This window comes from Scylla paramamosain, chromosome 43, assembly GCF_035594125.1.
Source record: "Scylla paramamosain isolate STU-SP2022 chromosome 43, ASM3559412v1, whole genome shotgun sequence".
Taxonomy (NCBI): Eukaryota; Metazoa; Arthropoda; class Malacostraca; order Decapoda; family Portunidae; genus Scylla; species Scylla paramamosain.
This window is the reverse complement of record NC_087193.1, coordinates 175,064-199,864: the sequence shown is the minus strand read 5'-3', so window position 1 is coordinate 199,864 and position 24,801 is coordinate 175,064. Positions and strand designations below refer to the sequence as shown.

At 39.9% G+C, this 24,801-nt stretch overlaps 1 protein-coding gene and 1 non-coding gene across 2 annotated transcripts; both read left to right on the top strand.

Moving 5' to 3' along the window:
* The first annotated feature begins 4,552 nt into the window (after positions 1-4,552).
* Positions 4,553-21,495, top strand: LOC135093551 (uncharacterized). Its single transcript, XM_063992904.1, has 3 exons — positions 4,553-4,611; positions 19,931-20,026; positions 20,249-21,495. The coding sequence occupies exons 1-3, from the start codon at positions 4,607-4,609 to the stop codon at positions 20,802-20,804; spliced, it is 657 nt and encodes a 218-aa protein (XP_063848974.1). The 5' UTR covers positions 4,553-4,606; the 3' UTR covers positions 20,805-21,495.
* On the top strand, positions 14,101-14,172 carry Trnaq-cug (transfer RNA glutamine (anticodon CUG)). The gene has a single exon. It is a non-coding gene; the product is annotated as a tRNA-Gln (tRNA).
* Positions 21,496-24,801: the final 3,306 nt, after the last annotated feature.

Sequence of the window (24,801 nt, the reverse complement as noted above, 5' to 3'; positions counted from 1 at the left end):
ATAAAGTGCATGAGATTCAGGTGAGGGAAGACTCAAGTACCTTTTGAGGACCACCTCTCTATCATGTATAGTACAAGAACAGGTTGTGTTAAACGAAAGTTTGGGAGGTTTAGGTCGAGAAAACAGTGAGGAATAATAATAATAATAATAATAATAATAATAATAATAATAATAATAATAATAATAATAATAATAATAATAATAAAAATAATAATAATAGTAATAATAATAATAATGCTACTACTACCACTACTACTACTACTACTACTACTACTAATACTATTAGTACTACTACTACTACTACTACTACTACTACTACTACTACTACTACTACTACTACTACTACTACTACTACTACTACTACTACTACTACTACTTTTTTTATGTAGGAAGGACACTGGCCCAGGGCAACAAAAAAAAAAAAAAAAAAGCCCACCGAGATGCCAGTCCCATAAAAGGTTCAAAGCAGGGGACAAAAATTGATTATTAAGTGTCTTGAAACCTCCCTCTTGAAGGAATTCAAGTCATAGAAAGGTGGAAATACAGAAGCAGGCAGGGAGTTCCAGAGTTTACCAGAGAAAGGGATGAATGATTGAGAATACTGGTTAACTCTTGCGTTAGAGAGGTGGACAGAATAGGGGTGAGAGAAAGAAGAAAGTCTTGTGCAGCGAAGCCGCGGGAGGAGGAGAGGCATGCAGTTAGCAAGATCAGAAGAGCAGTTAGCATGAAAATAGCGGTAGAAGACATCTAGAGACGCAACATTGTGGCAGTGAGAGAGAGGCTGAAGACAGTCAGTTAGCGGAGAGGAGTTGATGAGACGAAAAGCTTTTGATTCCACCCTGTCTAGATGAGCAGTATGAGTTGAACCCCACCAGACATGTGAAGCATACTCCATACATGGACAGATAAGGCCCTTGTACAGAGTTAGCATCTGTGGGGGGGTGAGAAAAACTGGCGGAGACTTCTCAGAACGCTTCATAGCGTTCATAGAACTTCATAGAAGCTGTTTTAGCTAGAGAAGAAATGTGAAGTTTCCAGTTCAGATTATAAGTGAAGGACAGACCGAGGATGTTCAGTGTAGAAGAGGGGGACAGTTGAGTGTCATTGAAGAAGAGTGGATAGTTGTCTGGAAGGTTATGTCGAGTTGATAGATGGAGGAATTGAGTTTTTCAGGCATTGAACAATCCCAAGTTTGCTCTGCCCCAATCAGAAATTTTAGAAAGATCAGAAGTCAAGCGTTCTGTGGCTTCCCTGCTTCAAATGTTTACCTCCTGAAGGGTTGGACGTCTATGAAGAGAAGTGGAAAAGTGCAGGGTGGTATCACCAGCGTAGGAGTGGATAGGACAAGAAGTTTAGTTTAGAAGATCATTAATGAATAAGAAGAGAGTGGGCGACAGGACAGAACCATGAGGAACACTGTTAATAGATTTAGGAGAAGAACAGTGACCGTCTACCACAGCAGCAATAAAACGGTCAGAAAGGAAACTTGAGATAAAGTTACAGAGAGAAGGATAGAAGCCGTAGGAGGGTAGTTTGGAAATCAAAGCTTTGTGCCAGACTCTATCAAAAGCTTTTGACATGTCCAAGGCAACAGCAAAAGTTTCACCAAAATCTCTAAAAGAGGATGACCAAGACTCACTAAGGAAAGCTAGATGATCACCAGTAGAGCGGTCTTGACGGAACCCATACTGGCGATCAGATAGAAGGTTGTGAAGTGATAGATATTTAAGAATCTTCCTGTTGAGGATAGATACAAAAACTTTAGATAGGCAGGAAATTAAAGCAATAGGACGGTAGTTTAAGGGATTAGAATGGTCACCCTTTTTAGGAACAGGCTGAATGTAGGCAAACTTCCAGCAAGAAGGAAAGGTAGATGTTGACAGACAGAGCTGAAAGAGTTTGACTAGGCATGGTGTAAGCACGGAGGCACAGTCTCGGAAAACAATAGGAGGGACCCCATCAGGTCCATAAGCCTTCCAAGGGTTTAGGCCAGCGAGGGCATGAAAAACATCATTGCAAAGAATTTAAATAGGTGGCATGAAGTAGTTAGAGGGTGGAGGAGAGGGAGGAACAAGCCCAGAATCCTCCAAGGTAGAGTTTTTAGCAAAGATTTGAGCGAAGAGTTCAGCTTTAGAAATAGATGTGATAGCAGTGGTGCCATCTGGTTGAAATAGAGGAGGGAAGGAAGAAGAACCAAAGTTATTGTAGATATTTTTGGCTAGATGCCAGAAGTCACGAGGGGAGTTAGATCTTGAAAGGTTTTGACACTTTCTGTTAATGAAGAAGTTTTTGGCTAGTTGGAGAACAGACTTGGCATGGTTCCGAACAAAAATATAAAGTGCATGAGATTCTGGTGATGGAAGGCTTAAGTACCTTTTATGGGCCACCTCTCTATCATGTATAGCACGAGAACAAGCTGTGTTAAACCAGAGTTTAAAAGGTTTAGGACGAGAAAAAGGAGTGAGCAATGTATGCCTCCATGCCAGACACTATGACCTCTGTTATGCGCTCAACACACAAAGACGGGTCTCTGACACGGAAGCAGTAGTCATTCCAAGGAAATCAAGAAAATGCCTCCTCAGGTCCCCCCAACTAGCAGAGGCACCTTCGCTTAGGGGGATCCTGAGGAGGGATTGGAACAATAGGACAAGATACAGATATGAGATTGTGATTGGAGGAGCCCAACAGAGAAGAAAGGGTAAAAGCATAAACAGAAGGATTAGAGGTCAGGAAAAGGTCAAGAATGTTGAGCGTATCTCCAAGATGGTCAGGAATACGAGTTGGGTGTTGCACCAATTGCTCAAGGTCGTGGAGGATAGCAAAGTTGTAGGCTAGTTCACCAGGATGGTCAGTGAAGGGAGAGGAAAGCCAAAGCTGGTGATGAACATTGAAGTCTCTAATAATGGAGATCTCTGCAAAAGGGAAGAGGGTCAGAATGTGCTCCACTTTGGAAGTTAAGTAGTCAAAGTATTTTTTATAGTCAGAGGAGTTAGGTGAGAGGTATACAGCATAGATAAAATTAGTTTGAGAGTGACTCTGTAGTCGTAGCCAGATGGTGGAAAACTCGGAAGATTCAAGAGCGTGGCCACGAGAGCAGGTTAAGTCATTGCGCACATAAACGCAGCATCCAGCTTTGGATCGAAAATGAGGATAGAGAAAGTAGGAGGGAACAGAAAAGGGGCTACTGTCAGTTGCCTCAGACACCTGAGTTTCAGTGAGGAAAAGAAGATGGAGTTTAGAAGAGAAGAGGTGGTGTTCTACAGATTGAAAATTAGATCTTAGATCACAAATGTTGCAGAAGTTAATGAAGAAAAAGTTGATGGGGGTGTCAAAACACTCAACGTCGTCGACAGAAAGACTGTCCGACCTGGGTACATTTATGGTCCCCTCCCCAGATGGAACACCGAGGCTGGTGTAGGAGTCGCCATGGTGAATTTAAAATTTTTGAGTGAAGGGTGTATGTGTTATTAGGTGCTTTTACTTTTGTGTGGAGGAAGAGAGTTGTCTTTAGAGGGCAGGCTATGACTGCCCCCTTGTGTTGTGAGACACAAAGGGAATCGTTCAATGAGGTCACAGCTGGGTTTAATGATAAGTTCACAGCACCCCCTGAACAGTACTTTAGACCTCACTGGCAGGTGTCTACTGCCTACTCCGTTACTACCACTACTACTACTACTACTACTACTACCAAGTACTATTACTACTACTACTAGTTCTACTTGTACTACTTCTTACTACTATTACTACTGCTACTACTACTACTACTACTACTACTACTACTACTACTACTACTACTACTACTACTACTACTTCTACTACTACTACTACTACTACTACTACTACTACTACTACTACTACTAATAATAATAATAATAATAATAATAATAATAATAAAAATAATAATAACAATAATAATAATAATAATACAAAAACTTCTACTACTACTACAGCTATTACTACTACTATTACTTGACTACTACTACTACTACTACTACTACTACTACTACTACTACTACTACTACTACTACTACTACTACTTCTACTACTACTACTTCTACTACTACTACAGCAACAAGAAATACTACTACTACTACTACTATTAATACTGCTGTTGCTACTGCTACTCTTCATACTGCAGCTGCTACTTGTATCATCACGATCACTCTCGGTCATCTTGCCGTATTTTAAGGAAGAAATCGTCATGAGTGTAATGTCCTATATCTGTCTTTTCTCCACTTGTTATCTGTTCACGGGAATGTAGAAACTGTACCAGTAGTGAACGTGAAGTAAAGTTGTATGAATAACTGTGTGTATGTGTGTGTGTGTGTGTGTGTGTGTGTGTGTGTGTGTGTGTGTGTGTGTGTGTGTGTGTGTGCCATGGCAACACACTGAAATTAGTGTTGATGTCGAAATTTGTTACACACACACACACACACACACACACACACACACACACACACACACACACACACACACACACACACACACACACACACACACACACACACACACACACACACACACAGGTATAACGCTTATAAATAACGGCCAGGGGCTTGTCACACTTCATTCACTCGCGGCTCGTTCGTCTGCTCACATCTACAGAATGAGGTGAGTTTGTGTCACGTTGTTGACATCCTGTGGCTCTCTTCTCCGGCTTAAGGAAACTGTCAGGCCTACACTTGGCAAACCTATCTACTTTCAGCTATCATCTGTCTAAGATCTTTGAGCCCCTGTTAGCCAAGCGTCTCACACGTTTTTTTTAGATGTTAATAAGTTGTTGCCATCTAATCAGTTTGGTTTTAGAAAAAGTCTCAGTACTTTTAATGTTCTTGTTTACATAACACACGACATTCAAGTTGCTCTTGATGCTGTTTATGAATCTAGAGGAATTTCACTTGACTTTAACTCTGCATTTGATCGTGTTAACCACAAAGCCCTCCTGTCTAAAGTCAGATCTCTTATCATTGGTGGCCGCTTCCATCAAATTATTTCAGGGTTCCTAACCGATAGAAAGCAGCGTGTGACTGTTGATGGCTGTTTCAGTTCCTTTAGTCCAGTTATATCCGGTGTTCCACGAGGAAGCGTCCTGGGACCTATTCTTTTTATTATTTACACTCTTGACATGTGGTGTACGATTGAGTCTGATATAGTTGCTTATGCTAACGACACCACTTTATATGCAGTAATTCCTTCCCCTCAGGATGGACAGAGAATCGCTAATGTTCTCACTCGAGATATCTCAAGGATTATGTCTTGGTGTGATCGGTGGTGTATGAAACTAAACCCGAGTAAGTCTCACAGTATGGTTATTAGTCGATCAAGGACGCCTTTTCCTCCTCACCCTGATATTGTTGTCAATGGAGTACTAGTTTTAAATTGTTCTTCACTAAAGTTGCTTGGAGTCACCCTTGATCCCAAACTCACTTTTGAGTTGCACTTGAGTTCACTTGCGTCGTGAATCTCACGAAAAGTTGGTTTATTGCGTAAGTGCAGTCGGATATACTCCTCTGATGATATTGCCAAAAGCTGCTTTTACTCTTTCATACTGCCTCATTTTGAGTACTGTCATTCTGTTTGGATTTCTGCAGCTGAGTCTAATTTAAAACTTTTATATAGAGCACTCAACCAGATTAAATTTCTTCTCCCTAATCTTGAGATTAAACTTCGGCATCGACGTTTGGTAGGGTCACAGTCTTATTTCTTCAAAATTATGTCTAATGTCAACCACCCGTTGCACCGTCATTTGCCTGCTCCCTTAGAACTGGCAAGTGCTACAAGACACTCCACGAGCCTGAACGACCGTGCCTTGTCTGTGAATCGATGTAATGCATCACAATTTTCCCGGTGTTTCATCCCAGAGTCCGTCAGAGTCCTTTCAAATCTTCCTATTCTATGCTTTCTTCCTGTTACTAAACCTTCAGTTATCAGTAAAGTGCCACCCACTGGACCTTCGGGCTTATGCATTCGTGCTTTCCAGTGGGTCGTCTTCGTTCATTCATATAATAATAATAATAATAATAATAATAATAATAATAATAATAATAATAATAATAATAATAATAATAATAACAATAATTATAATCCCCATCCATAAATTTGTCCAATCCTGTATTCAACTTATCTACATACATTTTTTGCTTCTAACGGTAGAATATAATAATTGTTTAGTGCATTTAGTTACTTTTATCTAAGGGTTTACATATCTTTCTCAAAGAGAAGACCTACATAGTCGAAATAGACATTTATGTCTTTTAGAGTCCCGAAGAAATACTAAATTTATATTTCGTGTTGGTCGCACCGCATCCATGAGAAAGAGAGAGAGAGAGAGAGAGAGAGAGAGAGAGAGAGAGAGAGAGAGAGAGAGAGAGAGAGAGAGAGAGAGAGAGAGAGAGAACATAAGAACATAAGAAATAAGGGAAGCTGCAAGAAGCGACCAGGCTTACACGTGGCAGTCCCTGTATGAAACACACCTACCTATTTCCATCTGTTATCCCAATCCATAAACTTGTCTAATCTTCTCTTAAAGCTCTCTAGTGTCGTAGCACTAACTACATGATTACACATGATTACTGAGTCCGTTCCACTCATCTACCACTCTATTTGAGAACCAATTTTTTCCTATCTCCTTCCTAAACCTAAATTTTTTTTCAAGCTTCAACCCGTTATTTCTTGTTCTACCCTGGTTGCTGATCCTAAGAATTTTGCTTATATCTCCCTTGTTATAACCCTTATACCACTTAAAGACTTCTATCAGGTCCCCTCTTAACCTACGTCTCTCTTAAGAATGTAAATTTAACAGCTTCAACCTCGCCTCGTAAGGAATACTCCTCATCCCCTGTATCCTTTTAGTCATTCTCCTCTGTACTGATTCTAATAGACCTATATCTTTCCTGTAATGTGGGGACCAGAACTGCACAGCATAGTCTAGATGAGGTCTGACCAGCGCCAAGTATAACTTTAATATTACTTCCGTCCTTCTACTTTTAACACTCCTAAAAATGAATCCTAGTACCCTATTTGCCTTGTTTCTGGCTTCTAAGCATTGTTTCCCTAGACGGAGTTCAGAGCTAACTATAACTCCTAAATCTTTCTCGTACCCTGTACCTACCAGAGTTTGGTTGTTTAATATGTACCTATTGTGTGGGTTTCCTCTACCTACGCTAAGCACTTTGCATTTATTGATATTAAATTGCATTTGCCATCTATCCGTCCATTCATTCATTCTATCTAAGTCTGCCTGCAAGGCGATGGCATCCGATTCTGACCTAATTAATCTACCTATCTTTGTGTCATCCGCAAATTTACTAACATCACTACTAATTCCACTATCCAAGTCATTGATATATATTAAAAATAACAATGGTCCTAATACTGATCCCTGTGGCACCTTACTAATTAATTACATGAACCCACTCGGATTTCGAGCCGTTTATTACCACTCTCTGTCGCCTGTTACCAAGCCATGACCCTATCCAGCCTAACACCTTCCCATCTATCCCGTGTGCACTAACCTTTCTCAGGAGCCTTTGACTGGGTACCTTGTCAAATGCTTTATTAAAGTCCAGATATAAGATATCATAACTATCACCATTATCTACTGCCTCGTACACCTTACTGTACAAACTTAACAAGTTTGTCAGGCAAGACTTCCCCTTCGTGAAGCCATGCTGTGACTGATTTATCAAGTTATGTTTGTCTAAATGTTCCCTAATGTTCCTCGCTATTATTGACTCTAACATTTTACCTACAACTGAAGTTAAGCTGACAGGTCTATAATTAGACGCTAAAGTTTTATCTCCTTTCTTAAAGATGGGTACTACATTAGCCTGCCTCCACATTACTGGTACCTCACCCGACTCCAGTGATTTCCTAAAGACAGAAACTAACGGCTCACTAATAATCTCTTTACATTCCTTAAGTACTCTGGGATATATTTCATCAGGTCCTGGTGACTTGAACTTTTTTAGCCTATCTATCTCCTGTTCCACTATCTCCCTAGTTATGGAAATATCTGTCAGCTTCTCATTCTCATCTGCTCTAAACACCTGTTCACTATCTGGCATATCCTGCATGTTTTCCTGGGTGAAGACAGTTAAAAAATAATCATTCAGAAGTTCACTTATCTCCTCCCCAGAACTAACTAGCTCCCCATCTGCTGCCTTTAATGGACCTACAGTATCCTTATTCTTCGTCCTGTATACCTGATAAAATCCCTTGGGGTCCGTCTTCGCCTGGCTGGCTACCTTTAATTCATAATTGTCCTTAGCTTTCCTCGTTAATTTCCTGACTGTTCTGACTAATTCATTATATTGTGTCCTTAAAACTTCTTCACCTGCCCTTAATCTCTTACGCCCTATATAATGCTTTAACTTAGCAGTCATCCATTTAGGGTAATTTTTTTGTGATCTTATTGTTCTATACGGGATATTTGCTAACTGACCTGTATGAACTTTACGAAATATTTATACAATTCATCTACATTTACTTCACCTAATCCCCTCATCTCGTCCCCTACCATCCTCTCCACTCCCTCATCTACTCGCCTCGACCTCACCTCTCTCATTTCAGCATGACCTGACATTCCAACATACTCACACCTATCTCCCCCTTCCTCTTTCCTCCTCCCTTCCGGAGCCTCACCTCACCTCTCTCATCCTGCCTTATCTCTCTGAACTCCGTTCCTGACCTGACCTCACCCTGCATCCTTTGCCAGTCCACTCCTTGGAGGTACCTTTTTAATTCTTCAAAATCTGCTCTCCTAAAGTCAGGTATTTTACTAGTGTTTTTGTTTCTAGCAGTTTCTTCCCATTCTAAATTGTACCTAATTTCCCTATGGTCACTGTTACCTAGCTGTCCTCCAACCTCTACCAGCGTGACTGCTTCTTCCCTGTTAGTAAGAATTAAATCTAGAATATTATTCCCCTTGTGGGTTCTACGACTACCTGTTTTAAAAAATTATCCTGAATTACCTTAAGAGATTCCTCTGCTTCCTTGTTACCCACAATGAGACTCCAGTCGATATTCCTAAAATTAAAATCTCCTACCACACATATCTGACTGTACCTGCCTGTTCTATTTAATTCCTACCACAGTGAGGTGTTAATTTCCTCTGTACTGGTCGGTGGTCTGTAAACTACCCCTAGTACTACTGACTGCGATCCTTCCTTAATATCTACCCATATCGACTCTGCTTTGTTATCTGTTTTAATTCTATTGTTCATACAACACTGTAATGTGTCCTTAACGTATAACGCGACGCCTCCTCCTCTCCTGTTTTCCCTATCTTTATAGAACATTGTATACCCATCTATCTTAACCTCTGGATTAAATACTTTTCCTGACATATCTAACCAAGTTTCAGTTAAAGCAATGATATCAAATTTCTCTACGCTCGCTATTCCTCTAAGCAAGTCTATTTTATTCAGAATACTTTTACAGTTTGTTTAGTGAACACTTAAGCTAATTCTCACCATCCCAGAGCTAGCTACCTTTCTAGATTTAACTAATTTGCCCCTCGCCTTCTCCTCACTACCCCTTCTTCCCTCCCGACTAACGAAAAAAGTGCTGGAGTGCAGTTACCTCCCGCTCGAGTGTTTCGGCCAAAACACGAACACCCTGGCGTGACAAATGCACTCCATCCCTGGCGTATAAGGTGTCCCTGCCATAGAAAAGGTCCCAGTTGTCGATGAACGTCCATCCATTACTCCTATAATGATTCGCGAGCCTGCGATTCACTGTAATAGCCCTGGACAGCCACTCAGCACCAACTCCCCTCCTCGGCAAGACACCACATACCACGGGGATCCAAAGCCTGTCGAAACCTCCTGATAAGCTCCTCACTCCTGACCTTACCAAGGTCATTCCCTCCTGCACTGAGAAAAACAATGAGCTTGGTCCCATCTTTTTCCAAGCACGTGTCTAGCCTATCAGCTACCTTCCCTATCCCGGCCCCCGGCAAACACATCCTCGACCTACGCTTCCTATCCCTAGCACAGAACGCACTATCTAAGTGCCTAACCTGACTATCACCAAACACAAGCACTCTACCTTGGGGCAGGGTAACTGCATCTGCCCCCTCCTTCTTGCCTCCTCCCGCCCTGTCCACCTCCTTCTCCTTCCCTTCCTCCAGCACATTGAAGGGATTCTTCGTCTCCACGCAAGATGCCCTGAGGACCTTCACCCTCTTGGCTCCCCTGCACACAACCGACCACTGCTCCTCCGTCGCCTTACTAGGTAAGGTGACGGTGGGGCACGACCCTCCCACAGGTGCTAAGATCCTCTCATAGAACTCAGCCTGCAGGTCTGAGATCCTCTCACGAAACTCAGCCTGCACCCCCGAGATCCTTCGATGGAACTCAGCCTCCACCTCTGAGGCCTTCGCAACGAAGGCCTCGAGAACAGGAGAACTAACACAACCAGTCGACTCAGCAACACAAGGCGCCATGTCTACTAGGGAGAGAGAGAGAGAGAGAGAGAGAGAGAGAGAGAGAGAGAGAGAGAGAGAGAGAGAGAGAGAGAGAGAGAGAGAGAGAGAGAGAGAGAGAGAGAGAGAGAGAGAGAGACAGACAGACAGACAGACAGACAAAAGTTGTAATAGATACAGTAATCATGTTAGTGCCGAGTCATATGGAGCTTTAACGAAGATTAGAGAGATCATGAGTGTTGTGCAGGGACTATCATCCGTAGATCTACTGGCTTTCTGCAATTTTCCTTATTTTCTTTCTTTCTTTCTTTATTTCTTTCTTTAGGAAAGAGAATATACAGATGAGCATTACCAAACCTGAGGGAAATTTCTCCCAGTGATAAATTTTAACACTCAAGTAAGAAGTCTCTTCTGTGAAATAGAAATTATTATGTATTAACCAACGTGAAAAGAAAGAAAAATCATAGAATGTGGCAATTTACTTATTTTTTTTTCAAGAAGTACTATATAACACAAGAAATCAACACTTATACTATGATTGCCTTACTTAGTGACTTGGCACGGTATTTTTGATCGATTTTCATAATTTTTAGTCACAATATAATGATTATATATTATGAACCTGGTTACACTGGCATAGTTAGGGCAGGGAATGGGCAGAACAGTTCAGTCTTACCTCCCCACTGCTGTTGCTCCACTGTCTCCACCTTCGTTTACTTGTTTACTTCATCTGAATGAGATTTGTATTTTTTTTTCACAGAGTGTACTGCAGGTAATATTCAAAATGTAATGCTCTAATCTGCTAATTACTCATTATTACAATTATCAGTACTTGACAATTATTTGTAGTATTTTGAAATCTCCTGTATGGCTGGAGTTGCTTGTTCATTATTATGATTATTATCAGTAATTGATGATTATTTGCAGCATCTTGAAAGTTCCTTTATGACTTCCTTGTCTGAAGTATGTGGAAGGGAATATCGAAACAGGTGAACTGGTAGCAGGAGAAAAAAAAAAAAAACGCTTGGGAGCCACTGATGTATGCATTGACAGTAGTTCTGCTTCAATCTGTTTTTTTTTTTTCTTTTCTTTTTACCATCTTTCCCATTTCATGACACTCAAACTGCTTACTAAGGAAATAAATTCTTACATGAACAACACAAATGCGATTTTAGTACAGATACCCTCATGGTGATATCAGTATTATCTGTGTACTCTGTTTATGCCACTCCCATCTTTTGAGTCTTTCTAAAGAGGAACAGCAAGACATCTTTAAAATAACCGGACAGCAACATTAAATTATGTCTACTGAGCTTTTTATAGCGGCATTTTTTTTTCTATTGCAAATATGAATAAAACATTGACTCTGTTATAAATTTAGGAATTCAGCATTATTATTTTCGTCACTATATTCTTTTTACTTCTTAGGTTTGCCCTTGTATAGAGAGTAAGGAAAATCTTGAGGATGACAGCGCCTTTTATTGCCTTTGTGTACCGCTCTCTGCACCACATGCATACCTACAACTGGTTCTAGGAAAACTGCTCCCCCGAACAGCTGCCTACGGAAAACTCTCCCAGATGACTGCTCGCTTAGGATAATTGCCTCCCCACTGGCAACTGTCCTCTAGACAATTGCACAGCGCTTCACCAGGCTTAGGTCTGAGTACATTATGTTGTACCATACTAAAAGTAAATATTCCGTTTTATACTTGAACTTGAGCCCAAGTACGAGCGAGTTCAGTTACAGTTGCATTTTTACTGATGTCATCAACTTCATTTTTTTCAAGAGCACAATGTGTGTGTGTGTGTGTGTGTGTGTGTGTGTGTGTCATAGTATATGGGCAATGTGATACAGACAGTGAAACTCTCAAACACTGGTGGTATTTGGTAGATCACTTTGGTAGATCACGAGACTTGTTGACCAATTATTTACCCACCTCCCGCACGGGCTGACAATAACCATAAAACTTTGAAGACTTCAGAACTTAACTAAATGTTAAACCTTATCTGTGGGAGAATTTTCACCGAATCTTACTTAATGTCTGATGGGGATGGATTGTTATGCGCCTCTTGGTGAAGCAGCATGCCAGCTCAGGCAGCATATGAAAGATGTTTCTCGCTTCCTGCATTTACACTAATGTCCTAACAGATTAGCAGCAAAAGTTAAAGATCCTTTGCAGTGGTGTTTTCCATTGCTATCGATGGCCTTAATCGTCGGAAGGCTTATGGAGCTGATGGTCTCCCTCCTAATTATTCTCCAAGACTGTGCCTCCGTGCTTGCACCTTGCCTAGTCAAACTCTTCCAACTTTGTTTCTCAGAATCTACCTCTCGTTTTTGCTGGACGTTTACCTACATTCAGCCTGTTCCTAAAAAAAGGTGACAGCTCTAATCCCTCAAACTACTATCCTCTTGCTTTAATTTCCTGCCTCTTTATTTATCTATTTTTTTTTTTATATATCCTCAACAAGAGCATTCTTAAACATCTATCACTTCACAGCCTTCTATCTGATCACCAGTATGGGTTCCGTCGAAGCCGCTCTACTGGTGATCTTCTGGCTTTCCTTATTATGTCTTGGTCATCCTCTTTTAGGGATTTGGATTTTGGTGAAAATTTTGCTCATGCCTTAAACATATCAAAACAATTTTCATAGAGTCTGACAGAAAGCTTTGATTTCCAAACTACCCTTCTACAGCTTCTATCTTTCTCTCTGTAACTTCATCTTCAGTTTAATTTCTGACCGTTCTATTGCTGTTGTGGTAAACGGTCACTATTCTTCCAAGTCTATTAACAGTTAGGTTCCTCGGGCTTCTGTCCTGTCACCAACTCTCTTCCTATTATTCATCATTGATTTCTTGTCTTTTCCATTCCTTCGCTCATGATACCACTCTGCACTTTTCCACATCTTTTGTTGACTTCCAACTTTTTAGGAGATAAACAGTTTACGCAGGGAAGCCACAGAACACCTGACTTCTGATTTCTCTAAAATTTCTGATTGTGGCACAGCAAACTTAATATTGTTAAATGCCTGAAAAACTCAATTCCTCCATCTATCAACTCGACACAACCTTCCAGATAACTATCCCTATTTCTACAATGTCACTCAAGTATACCTCTTCTAGTATACCAATCTCTCTCTCTCTCTCTCTCTCTCTCTCTCTCTCTCTCTCTCTCTCTCTCTCTCTCTCTCTCTCTCTCTCTCTCTCTCTCTCTCTCTCTCTCTCTATCTATCTATCTATCTATCTATCTATCTATCTATCTATCTATCTATCTATCTATCTATCTATCTATCTATCTATCTATCTATCTATATATATATATATATATATATATATATATATATATATATATATATATATATATATATATATATATATATATATATATATATATATATATATATATAAGTATACCTCTCAAATATAATCTCTTCTACACTAAAAATTTGTTGGTCTCTCTTTTACTTCTAATTTAAACTGGACACTTCACATCTCATCTCGAGATAAAGCAGCTTCTATGAAGTTAGGAGTTTTGAGTTGTCTCTGACAGTTTTTCTCAACCACCACACCCTCACATGTAAGGGGGAGGGTGGTTCCACTGATACCACTCTTCTAGACAGGGTGAAATAAGAAACTTTATTTTTAGTCTTATCAACTTCTCTCATCTAACTGTTGCGGTCCTATGGTGTAATGGTTAGCACTTTGGATTCTGAATCCAACAATCCGAGTTCGAGTCTCCGTGGGACCTCGAGGTTCAGTATTTACAGGGACTGCCACGTGTAGGCCCGATGGCTTCCTGCACCTTCCTTTATTTTCTGGATATCTCATGTTCTGAACTGCCTTCAGCCTCTCTCTCATCGCCGTAATGTTGCATCTCTTGCTATCTTCTACCGCTATTTTCATGCAAACTGCTCTTCGGATCTTTCTGACTGCTTGCCTCCCCTCCTCTTGCGGCCTCGCTGCACAAGACTTTCTTCTTTCTCTCACCCGTATTCTGTCAACAACCCCCCCCCCTCTCTCTCTCTCTCTCTCTCTCTCTCTCTCTCTCTCTCTCTTTAATGAGTTTAAGTCATAGGAAGGAGTTAACTAGTATTCTCAATCTTTATTCCCTTTCTCTGATAAACTCTGGAACTCCCTGCCTGCTTCTGTATTTTTTCCTTCCTGTGATTTTAACTCTTTCAAGAGGAAGATTTAATTTTTGAGTACCGCTTTTGATTCTGTTTAATGATCAGCACCTCAGTGGATCCTTTTTTTTTTTTTCTTATAATTTTCTTGTCCTTGGCAGGTGCCCCTCCTACAGAAAAAAATAGATAAATAAATAAATAAATAAATAAATAAATAAATAAATAAACTCTAAACTATTTGGATACTTAACGGATACTTTGGGTCCAGGAACAAGTACGAGTTCAAGTACTATGGAAATATCATGTTATCAGCAAGATGACTGATATTCAAAGATTTTTTCGTAAGTCTCACTTACTGTACAGCTTCCCTTATTTCTTATGTTCTTATGTTCTTATGTTTAGTTACCAACTGAGTCAAATCTACCTCAGAACTCAAATTTACTATATATGCAGATCACATAAACTTGATGATGAAAGATAACGATATTTGTAATCTACACTACATACAAACTTGACAATATAACTAAATTAAATAAATACTTGGATAAAACTAGATAAATTAAGGTTTAATATAAATAAAAGTAATGATTTTTTTTTTTTAGGATCGATCCATAACAAATCATATCCCCCCAATAATCCTTGAAGGTGAAACACTGCAACGCGTTACTCAAATATATTTTTTTTTATGTGTTGATATTGATAATAATCTTAATTGGAAATTCCATATAAACAATGTATATTTACAGTTGTCCAGGACGTGTAGAATTTTATATAAAATATGAAATCATCTCAATAATGAAGCCTTGCTAAGTGTTTTACTATACACTCGGCTTCCCTCATTTAATCTATTGAGTCTCAGTATGGTCATGTGCATGGCTCTCTTTCCTAAAGATGTAAAAAATTATTCAAAATAAAATTTTGCGATGAAGTTTTAATATGGATAAGTTTTATTCAACAGATGTAATACATTCTGATCACAATTTATTGTATTTATTTATTTATTTTTTTTTTTTTATATTCATAAGTGTTTTCTTTTAATTCACTAGAAATTTCCCAGACACTAATGCATTTAAATTTGTAGAGTCCTCTTACGCATTTAGACTGCTTTCAATTCCACACAACATTATTTAAGTTCAGCATTTTCTACTTTGGTCCGCAACTATGGAATTATCTTCCTGTCACTATAAAAAAAGAAAAAAAAAATGTAAATAGTGATAACTTTTCTCAGTTTAAGAGGAAAGCTAAAGAGCATTTCATTGCTCTGAGAAATATATAAACATATGCACTGTAAAAAGTTTAGCATATGGTTTGCTTTATTTATTATAATATTAGTGTAGGTACATGTATATGTGTATGTGTGTGAGGATGTATGTATGTAAGAGCAGTATGTATATGCATCTTTGTGTATGTCCATTGAACTATCAATAGCTAGGTTTTCTTTTTTAATGTTGACTTGCCAATTAACGTTTCGCAGCTAAAACCAGCTTAGCTGCAGTATGTACTCGTATGTCGGGGAGCCTCGGCTCGACACACCGTGCCAAGGTACAATATAATTTCTATTTGAATCTGTAATACATATATTGGCAATAAACTTTACTTACTTACTTACTTACTTACTTACATTATCACTCAAATTACATTCACATTAACATTTACAATCGCACTAACACTTGACACTAACACACACTAACACTCATGACTGACACTAACGCTAATATTCAAACGATCATTTTCACTCACACTAACGCACTCGCATCCGAACCAACAACCATACTCACACTTACTTTTACTAACCTTGGTATTCAAACTCACTCTCAGAATAATATTTTTATTCAAATTCATAATTATACTCACATAGTCATAGCTCCAACAGATAGCTCTCGTGGCCACCTCACCATACTCCTCAAGTAAAATGGGTCTATTATTTCTCTTTCATCATTGAGTCCTTGGTTAATCTCCACATGACATTTAAAATAAATTAATATATATAAAAAAAATAAATCTAATCTATACCTATAAAAGGCAAATGTTTGTATATATATATATATATATATATATATATATATATATATATATATATATATATATATATATATATATATATATATATATATATATATATATATATATATATATATATATATATATATATATATATATATATATATATATATATATATATATGTGTATATATGTGTGTGTGTGTGTGTGTTTATTTGTTTGTTCCCAAACTTCTACACTTTACAACCTATCAATTCCAAACTTGGTCTACAAGGATAAACTGACCTGAGGAATACCAATATGGAGTGGAATGGATATTAGAGATCATCCGAGACCAATGATGGCCATTTTTAGAACGCTATTAAGTAAAACTCAACCACCAACCACACACTTGATCCAAAGTAGTCAGCTTCTTCTTTGACTACTTAACTTCCAAAGTGGAGCACATTCTGACCCTCTTCCCTTTTGCAGAGATCTCCATTCTTGGAGACTTCAATGTTCACCACCAGCTTTGGCTTTCCTCTCCCTTCACTGACCATCCTGGTGAACTAGCCTACAACTTTGCTATATTCTCCATGACCTAGAGCAATTGGTGCAACACTCTACTCGTATTCCTGACCGTCTTGGAGATACGCCCAACATTCTTGACCTTTTCCTGACCTCTAATCCTTCTGCTTATGCTGTCACCCTTTCTTCTCCGTTGGGCTCCTCCGATAACAATCTCATATCTTTATCTTGTCCTATCACTCCAATCCCTCCTCAGGATCCCCCTAAGCAAAGGTGCCTCTGGCGTTTTGCCTCTGCTAGTTCGGGGGACCTGAGGAGGTATTTTGCTGATTTTCCTTGGAATGACTACTGCTTCCGTGTCAGAGACCCGTCTTTGTGTGCTGAGCGCATAACAGAGGTGATAGTGTCTGGCATGGAGGCGTACATTCCTCACTCTTTTTCTCGTCCTAAACCTTCTAAACCTTGGTTTAACACAGCTTGTTCTCGTACTATACATGATAGAGAGGTGGCCCACAAAAGGTACTTAAGCCTTCCTTCACCAGAATCTCATGCACTTTATATTTCTGCCCGGAACCATGCCAAGTCTGTTCTCCAACTAGCCAAAAACTCCTTCATTAAGAGAAAATGTCAAAACCTTTCAAGTTCTAACTCCCCTCGTGATTTCTGGCATCTAGCCAAAAATATCTCCAATAACTTTGCTTCTTCTTCTTTCCCTCCTGTACTTCAACCAGATGGCACCACTGCTATCACATCTATTTCTAAAGCTGAACTCTTTGCTCAAACCTTTGTTAAAAACTCTACCTTGGACGATTCTGGGCTTGTTCCTCCCTCTCCTCCACCCTCTGACTACTTCATGCCACCTATTAAAATTCTTCGCAATGATGTTTTCCATGCCCTCGCTGGCCTAAACCCTCGGAAGGCTTATGGACCTGATGGGGTCCTTCCTATTGTTCTCCGAAACTGTGCCTCCGTGCTTGCACCTTGCCTAGTCAAACTCTTTCAGCTCTGTCTGTCAACATCTACCTTTCCTTCTTGCTGGAAGTTTGCCTACATTCAACCTGTTCCTAAAAAGGGTGACCGCTCTAATCCCTCAAACTACCGTCCTTTAATTTAATTTCCTGCTTATCTAAATTTAATTTCCTGCTTATCTAAAATTTTTGAATCTATCCTCAACAGGAAGATTCTTAAACATCTATCACTTCACAACCTTCTATCTGATCGCCAGTATGGATTCCGTCAAGGCCGCTCTACTGGTGATCTTCTGGCTTTCCTTACTGAGTCTTGGTCATCCTCTTTTAGAGACTTTGGTGAAACTTTTGCTGTTGCCTTGGACATATCAAAACCCTTTGATAGAGTCTGGCACAAAGCTTTGATTTCAAAACTACCCTCCTACGGTTTCTATCCTTCTCTCTGTAACTTCATCTCAAGTTTCCTTTCTGACCGTTCTATTGCTGCTGTGGTAGACGGTCACTGTTCTTCTCCTAAATCTATTAACAGTGGTGTTCCTCAGGGTTCTATCCTGTCACCCACTCTCTTCTTATTACTCATTAATGATAATCTAAACCAAACTTCTTGTCCTATCCACTCCTATGCTGATGATAGCACCCTGCACTTTTCCACGTCTTTTCATAGACGTCCAACCCTTCAGGAGGTAAACATATCACGCAGGGAAGCCACAGAACGCCTGACTTCTGATCTTTCTAAAATTTCTGATTGGGGCAGAACAAACTTGGTATTGTTCAATGCCTCAAAAACTCAATTCCTCCATCTATCAACTCGACACAATCTTCCAGACAACTATCCCCTCTTCTTCAATGACACTCAACTGTCCCTCTCTTCTACACTGAACATCCTCGGTCTGTCCTTTACTTATAATCTGAACTGGAAACTTCACATCTCATCTCTAGCTAAAACAGCTTCTATGAAGTTAGGTGTTCTGAGACGTCTCCGTCAGTTTCTCTCACCCCCCCAGCTGCTAACTCTGTACAAGGGCCTTATCCGTCCATGTATGGAGTATGCTTCACATGTCTGGGGGGGTTCCACTCATACTGCTCTTCTAGACAGGGTGGAATCAAAAACTTTTTGTTTCATCAACTCCTCTCCTCTAACTGACTGTCTTCAGCCCCTCTCTCACCGCCGCAATGTTGCATATCTAGCTGTCTTCTATCGCTATTTTCATGCCAACTGCTCTTCTGATCTTGCTAACTGCATGCCTCCCCTCCTTCCGCGGCCTTGCTGCACAAGACTTTCTTCTTTCTCTCACCCCTATTCTGTCCACCACTCTAACGCAAGAGTTAACCAGTATTCTTAATCATTCATCCCTTTCTCTGGTAAACTCTGGAATTCCTTGCCTGCTTCTGTATTTCCACCTTCCTATGACTTGAATTCCTTCAAGAGGGAGGTTTCAAGACACTTATCCACCAATTTTTGACCACTGCTTTGACCCTTTTAAGGGACTGGCATTTCAGTGGGCATTTTTTTTTTTATTAGATTTTTGTTGCCCTTGGCCAGTATCCTTCCTACATAAAAAAAAAAAAAAAAAGCTTCGAGTTCACAGGGACCTGTGACTTACCTGATCTTGAATTATAGTTGTAATTTGACCTCCAAGGTTATCTAAGGCTGGTGGAAATTATATTGAGGTCCCTATTAAGTCAAATTCAAATCACCAACACAACACTTGGTCCAATGCGTCATATAATAGCTTCCAAGAATGATAGCTTCCAGAATGTTCTGGTTTGTCCCGAGGGCCAGGCGATGTAAAGACACAGGAGGTTTGGGAGGCGATGGGCGCCTCGGCAGAAGTGGCCTGCTATAAAGAAATAAAAAAAATAGGCCACATTCGCATGCCACTCCTCATTACTGCCTTTCTTCCAGGTTCTTGGTCTCCTTCGTGGCTGTGTTGTGCGTGGTGGGAGCAGCAATTGCTCTCTACGTGCCAGACGCCCAAGAATTGGGCTTCTTTAGAAATGGGTAAGTCATCGCCGCCTCCTCGTCTACCTTAACGCTTCATTACATACATGCCATGCCTCCTTATTCACTTCACGGCATTTACATTGTCTAAATGTTATCACACTCCTTGTTCCATCTTTGCTTTACGAGTAGGTGATATTTTTGTAGTTTTGTAGTTTTCTTATCTTCCTATGCACGTTTCGTCCACTTTTGTTTACTCACCTTTTGTCTCTGCTGTGGCAGTGGCGAAAGTGGCAACGCTGACGACGGCGGCACTGGCGGCAGTGGCGGCATTGGCGGCATTGGCGGCAGTGGTGGCAGTGGCGAAAATGGCAGTGGCGGCAGTGGCGGCAGTGGCGAAAATGGCAGTAGCGGTAGTGGCGGCAGTGGTGGCAGTGGCGAAAATGGCAGTGGTGGCAGTGGCGGCAGTGGCGAAAATGGCAGTGGCGGCAGTGGCGAAAATGGCAGTGGCGTCAGTGGCGGCACTGGTGGCAGTGGCGAAAATGGCAGTGGCGGCAGTGGCGGCAGTGGTGGCAGTGGCGAAAATGGCAGTGGCGGCAGTGGCGAAAATGGCAGTGGCGGCAGTGGCGGCAGTGGCGAAAATGGTAGTGGCGGCAGTGGCGAAAATGGCAGTGGCGGCAGTGGCGAAAGTGGCAGTGGCGGCAGCAGCGGCTGCGAAAAGAATGGCAATTGCGGCAACAATGGTAATAACGGGAATTGTGGCAACAACGGTAATATATGTAATTGCTGTAATAATGGCCACAACTGTGTCCCTGTCCTCTCCATTGGGTTTCACTGATTACTACTCTTCATATTTGTATGTTGCCCTGTTGTTCCAATTCCACCTCAGTATTCCCAAGGCCAAGGTACCTTTGCCTAATTGGGGAACCAAGAGGTATTATTATTTATATTTTCAAAGGAATGACCACTGATCCGTATCAGGGACCAATCTCTGTGTGTTGAGCGCATAGCGTTAAAAAAAAAAAAGCACACACACACACACACACACACACACACACACACACACACACCGAGAACAGCGATAACACTGATAACATCAGCAACACAAATATCAGCGGAAACATTAGTAACAGTGACAATAGCGATAACGCTTTAAACACTGGTAATAGCAACAACACCGGTAACAATAGTAAGGCGCCAACACCAATAATACAAATAACACTGATAACATCGGTAACACCAGTAACAGTGGCAACACCGGCAACAGTGGCAACACCGGTAACACCAATAACAGCAGCAACACCAGTAACACTAGTGACAGCGGCAACCATGGCTACACACACACACACACACACACACACACACACACGAGTAGCCTCTCTCCACACAACCATCACGAAGAGTACTTCAGGTTCAGTCGCTGTGGTCATTTCCATTTGGGGTATTAATTACACCAGATTATGCACTGAATATTCCCTTTAACTTGCAATTATGTATGTAAACCATAAAAATAAATATTTAGCAAATTGGATGATGTTTTCTTGGTATCGATTAAGACTGAAAAGTGAGGCGGTATGTGCGTAGTTACCCATTATCACGCCTGGGGTCAGATACTACGTTCTGAGAATCATCCGGAGAAGTGCGAAGAATAATCTGATCAGGCTGTGTGCCGCTACTCCACTCTAGTGATCTAATCTAACATTATTAACACTTAACAAAAAGTCTCCCATACAGAATAAGGCCACTCACAAGTTTCCAAGTCACGTATTCAAGGGATTGTATTCTCAAACATTTCGTTCAATATCCCATGTCGAAGACTTTTAACAAGCTGTAATGGATGCAGCTGGAATTTTCAGGTGTGTTTTCATGATTATTGTTACTGCCGTTAACATATTTTCTCTTCACCGCAATGTTTGATTTTCTTGCTATCTTCTACCGATATTTTCACACCCACTCTCCTTCCGCGGCATCAATGCGCAAGACTTTCTGCTTTCTCTCACTCCTGTTCTGTCCACCTCTCTAATGCAAGAGGAACCAGTATCCTCAACCATTCATCCTTTTTTCTGGTAAACTTCCTGCCTGCTTCCATATTTCTTCTTTTCTGTGGCTGAAACTCTTTCAAGAGGGAGGTTTCAAGACACTTTTCATCCAATTTTGGATGATCTTTTTACCTTTCTTTTGGAACTGACAATCTCAGTGGGATTGCAATAAACCCCACGGCACACTGATTACAAAGAATGTTTCTCCTTGTAGCACAAAACAAATTCCAAAACTGCCATTGTTACAGGTTCTCCAGGAACACTACACACCTCTCTACACTATCCCTAGGCCGAGATCCACGAAGCAGGTTTCTTCTTAATTAACAACCTGCGATCGGCGCAGATAGCAACCTCCGGCCGCCAAATGTTATCCACGAACGCGTCGGAGGTTGTGGTTGTCATGGTAGCAAGGTTGTTAACAGGCTGCTATTAACTGTGCATAAAATAACCTCTTTTTAAACTGTTCCCAAGCTTTACCACCAAGGAAGCTCGATTTTGTGATGCATAAAGTGAAATCTTGCATAGAACACCGAAAATAAAGATGAAGAGAGGAAGCAAAATTTGTCCCTCCTATCGGCGAGAGATAGCCGCAGTCGCCACAGTATTTGTGTTGTTCCCACTTCTCTAATGACTGCTGTAATGGAAATCATCTTTGCACGGATGTATGATCATGTCATGAGGATCGCCTTGACCCATTGGCACTGCTATTGAAATACCGCTTTCATCGGTATGAACTAGTTTCTTGTTCGAGGAGATGCAACTTCACCTGCAAAGGACTCAGTGTGGTCATGCAATCCTCACCTGCAGAGGACTCAGTGTGGCCATGCAATTCCCACCCACACCCAGGTTTTGGTGAACCTGAGGCTATTTGTAAGTGGACCCTTCCACAACGTCATTGGAGACTGCTTCTTGCTGGCTGGTAAGATATTTATGTTTGTTGGTATTTCATGCATGGTAATTATCTAGAGTCCTTTCCCGGCATTATTGCTGATCTTTTCTGTTCTATTCTTTCATATATATCTTTAGATACACCTTAAATGTAAATATAAGGTCAGGAAGAAGTGCCCCTGATCTCCAGGGCAGTTAGGTTAGGTTAAGTAATGTGTTTTGCCTTGGAAAATTGAATATGAAATTTAAGTCATTTTTTTATTCAGTCACTTCATAATATATATATATATTTTTTTTTTTGAGGGTTAGGTGCCTGACAGATTTTCAGCCCTGTGCTCCTGTTAAACATTAATATATATATATATATATATATATATATATATATATATATATATATATATATATATATATATATATATATATATATATATATATATATATATATATATATATATATATATATATATATATATATATATTTTTTTTTTCCATTATATGCATAATATATGTGTATCCAGTGTAGGGGTGGTATACATACTTGTTTGCTATCTGGTGAGCATCTAGATTCATAGTGCATAACTGCATAATTATATATGAGCCCTGTGTTATATATAATAATACCACCCACTGCTAGACCACCTTTTACAGTGACTTTATACACCAATCATATTGGTTGTAATATTGTTTTCCTTTACATTGTTATGTTACACATTATAAATTTGCTTCACATTCTATCAGAAGAAAACTTTGGCACAATACTGTTTCATGAGTGATAAGTAACCCTATTGCTTTGGAAGACAGGTATCGCTTACATGTGTCAGTAATCATGTGAAATAATGGTTTTCCATGTACTAATGCACACTACATTAGAGAGATCACTGCAGCATTTTATTTCAGCTATAAATGAAATAGTTTGCTACTATAAGGTATCAGTTATACAAAAAAAATATAGAAAAACAGCAATAGTAGATTTTTATTGACAAAATAAAATAATCAGCAAGTATCAAAGTATTTGGTGGCACATGTGGAGAAAAAAAAAAAAACACTTATCCACATAAGAGAGTATAGCTCAAGGACTGTACACCTCAATTAGGTAAACATATGAACAAAAAACCCATCAGGTCACCATAAAAAACTTCAAGCTTACCTACACAGATGGCAGTTACTTTGTGCTTTTAAGTAATTAATACTAAGACATTGTAGATATCACAGTTAACTAACATTATCATGAATCACAGCACAAAGGAATGGTGAAATGCTTTAGTATGATAATGTATTAATATAAACAAGGTAAAGTAAAAAAAAAATTAAATATAACTATATATTTTTTAACATTTTCAGCAAAGGGATAATCTTTAGTGTTGGACTTAAAGCACTCAGTGCCATGAACCATAAACTGCCTAAATAAATCAAAAAAATTTCTTTGTATTTGAGCAGACTGCTGCTGAGACTCCAACACTTCCCGTTGTACCTGCCACCACCTCCCGTTGTGCCTGCCACCAGCTCACGTTGTGCCTGCCACCAGTTCTCGTTGTGTCAGCCATCAGCTCCTGTCATGCCTGCTACCACTTCCCATTGTGCCTGTCTCCAACTTCCTTTGTGCTTTCACTAGTCCATACAGGAGGTCTCATATCTCCTTCAGATTCACTATAAATTGCTGCACCTGCTCAAGTTCTGCCTGCAATAAATTTGAGATGAAAACATAACTTTTATTAACGTATTTAAATAGTATATTAAAGGTTTGTAATAAAAAAAAATACTATTGTAAAATATAGCACATGATAAATGTGGGTACAGTGTTCATAAGTATATACTAGAGAACAAAATTTAATTCATTCTAACATGAAGCAAATGGCATAGTTATTCACCGTAGGGGACATATCTGTATGATGGATGACTTGGAGAGTC

Coding starts and splice junctions, on each gene's coding strand:
- LOC135093551 (XM_063992904.1), top strand. Junction 20,027..20,248: donor TTGGGCTTCTTTAGAAATGG/GTAAGTCATCGC, acceptor CTGCTGTGGCAG/TGGCGAAAGTGGCAACGCTG.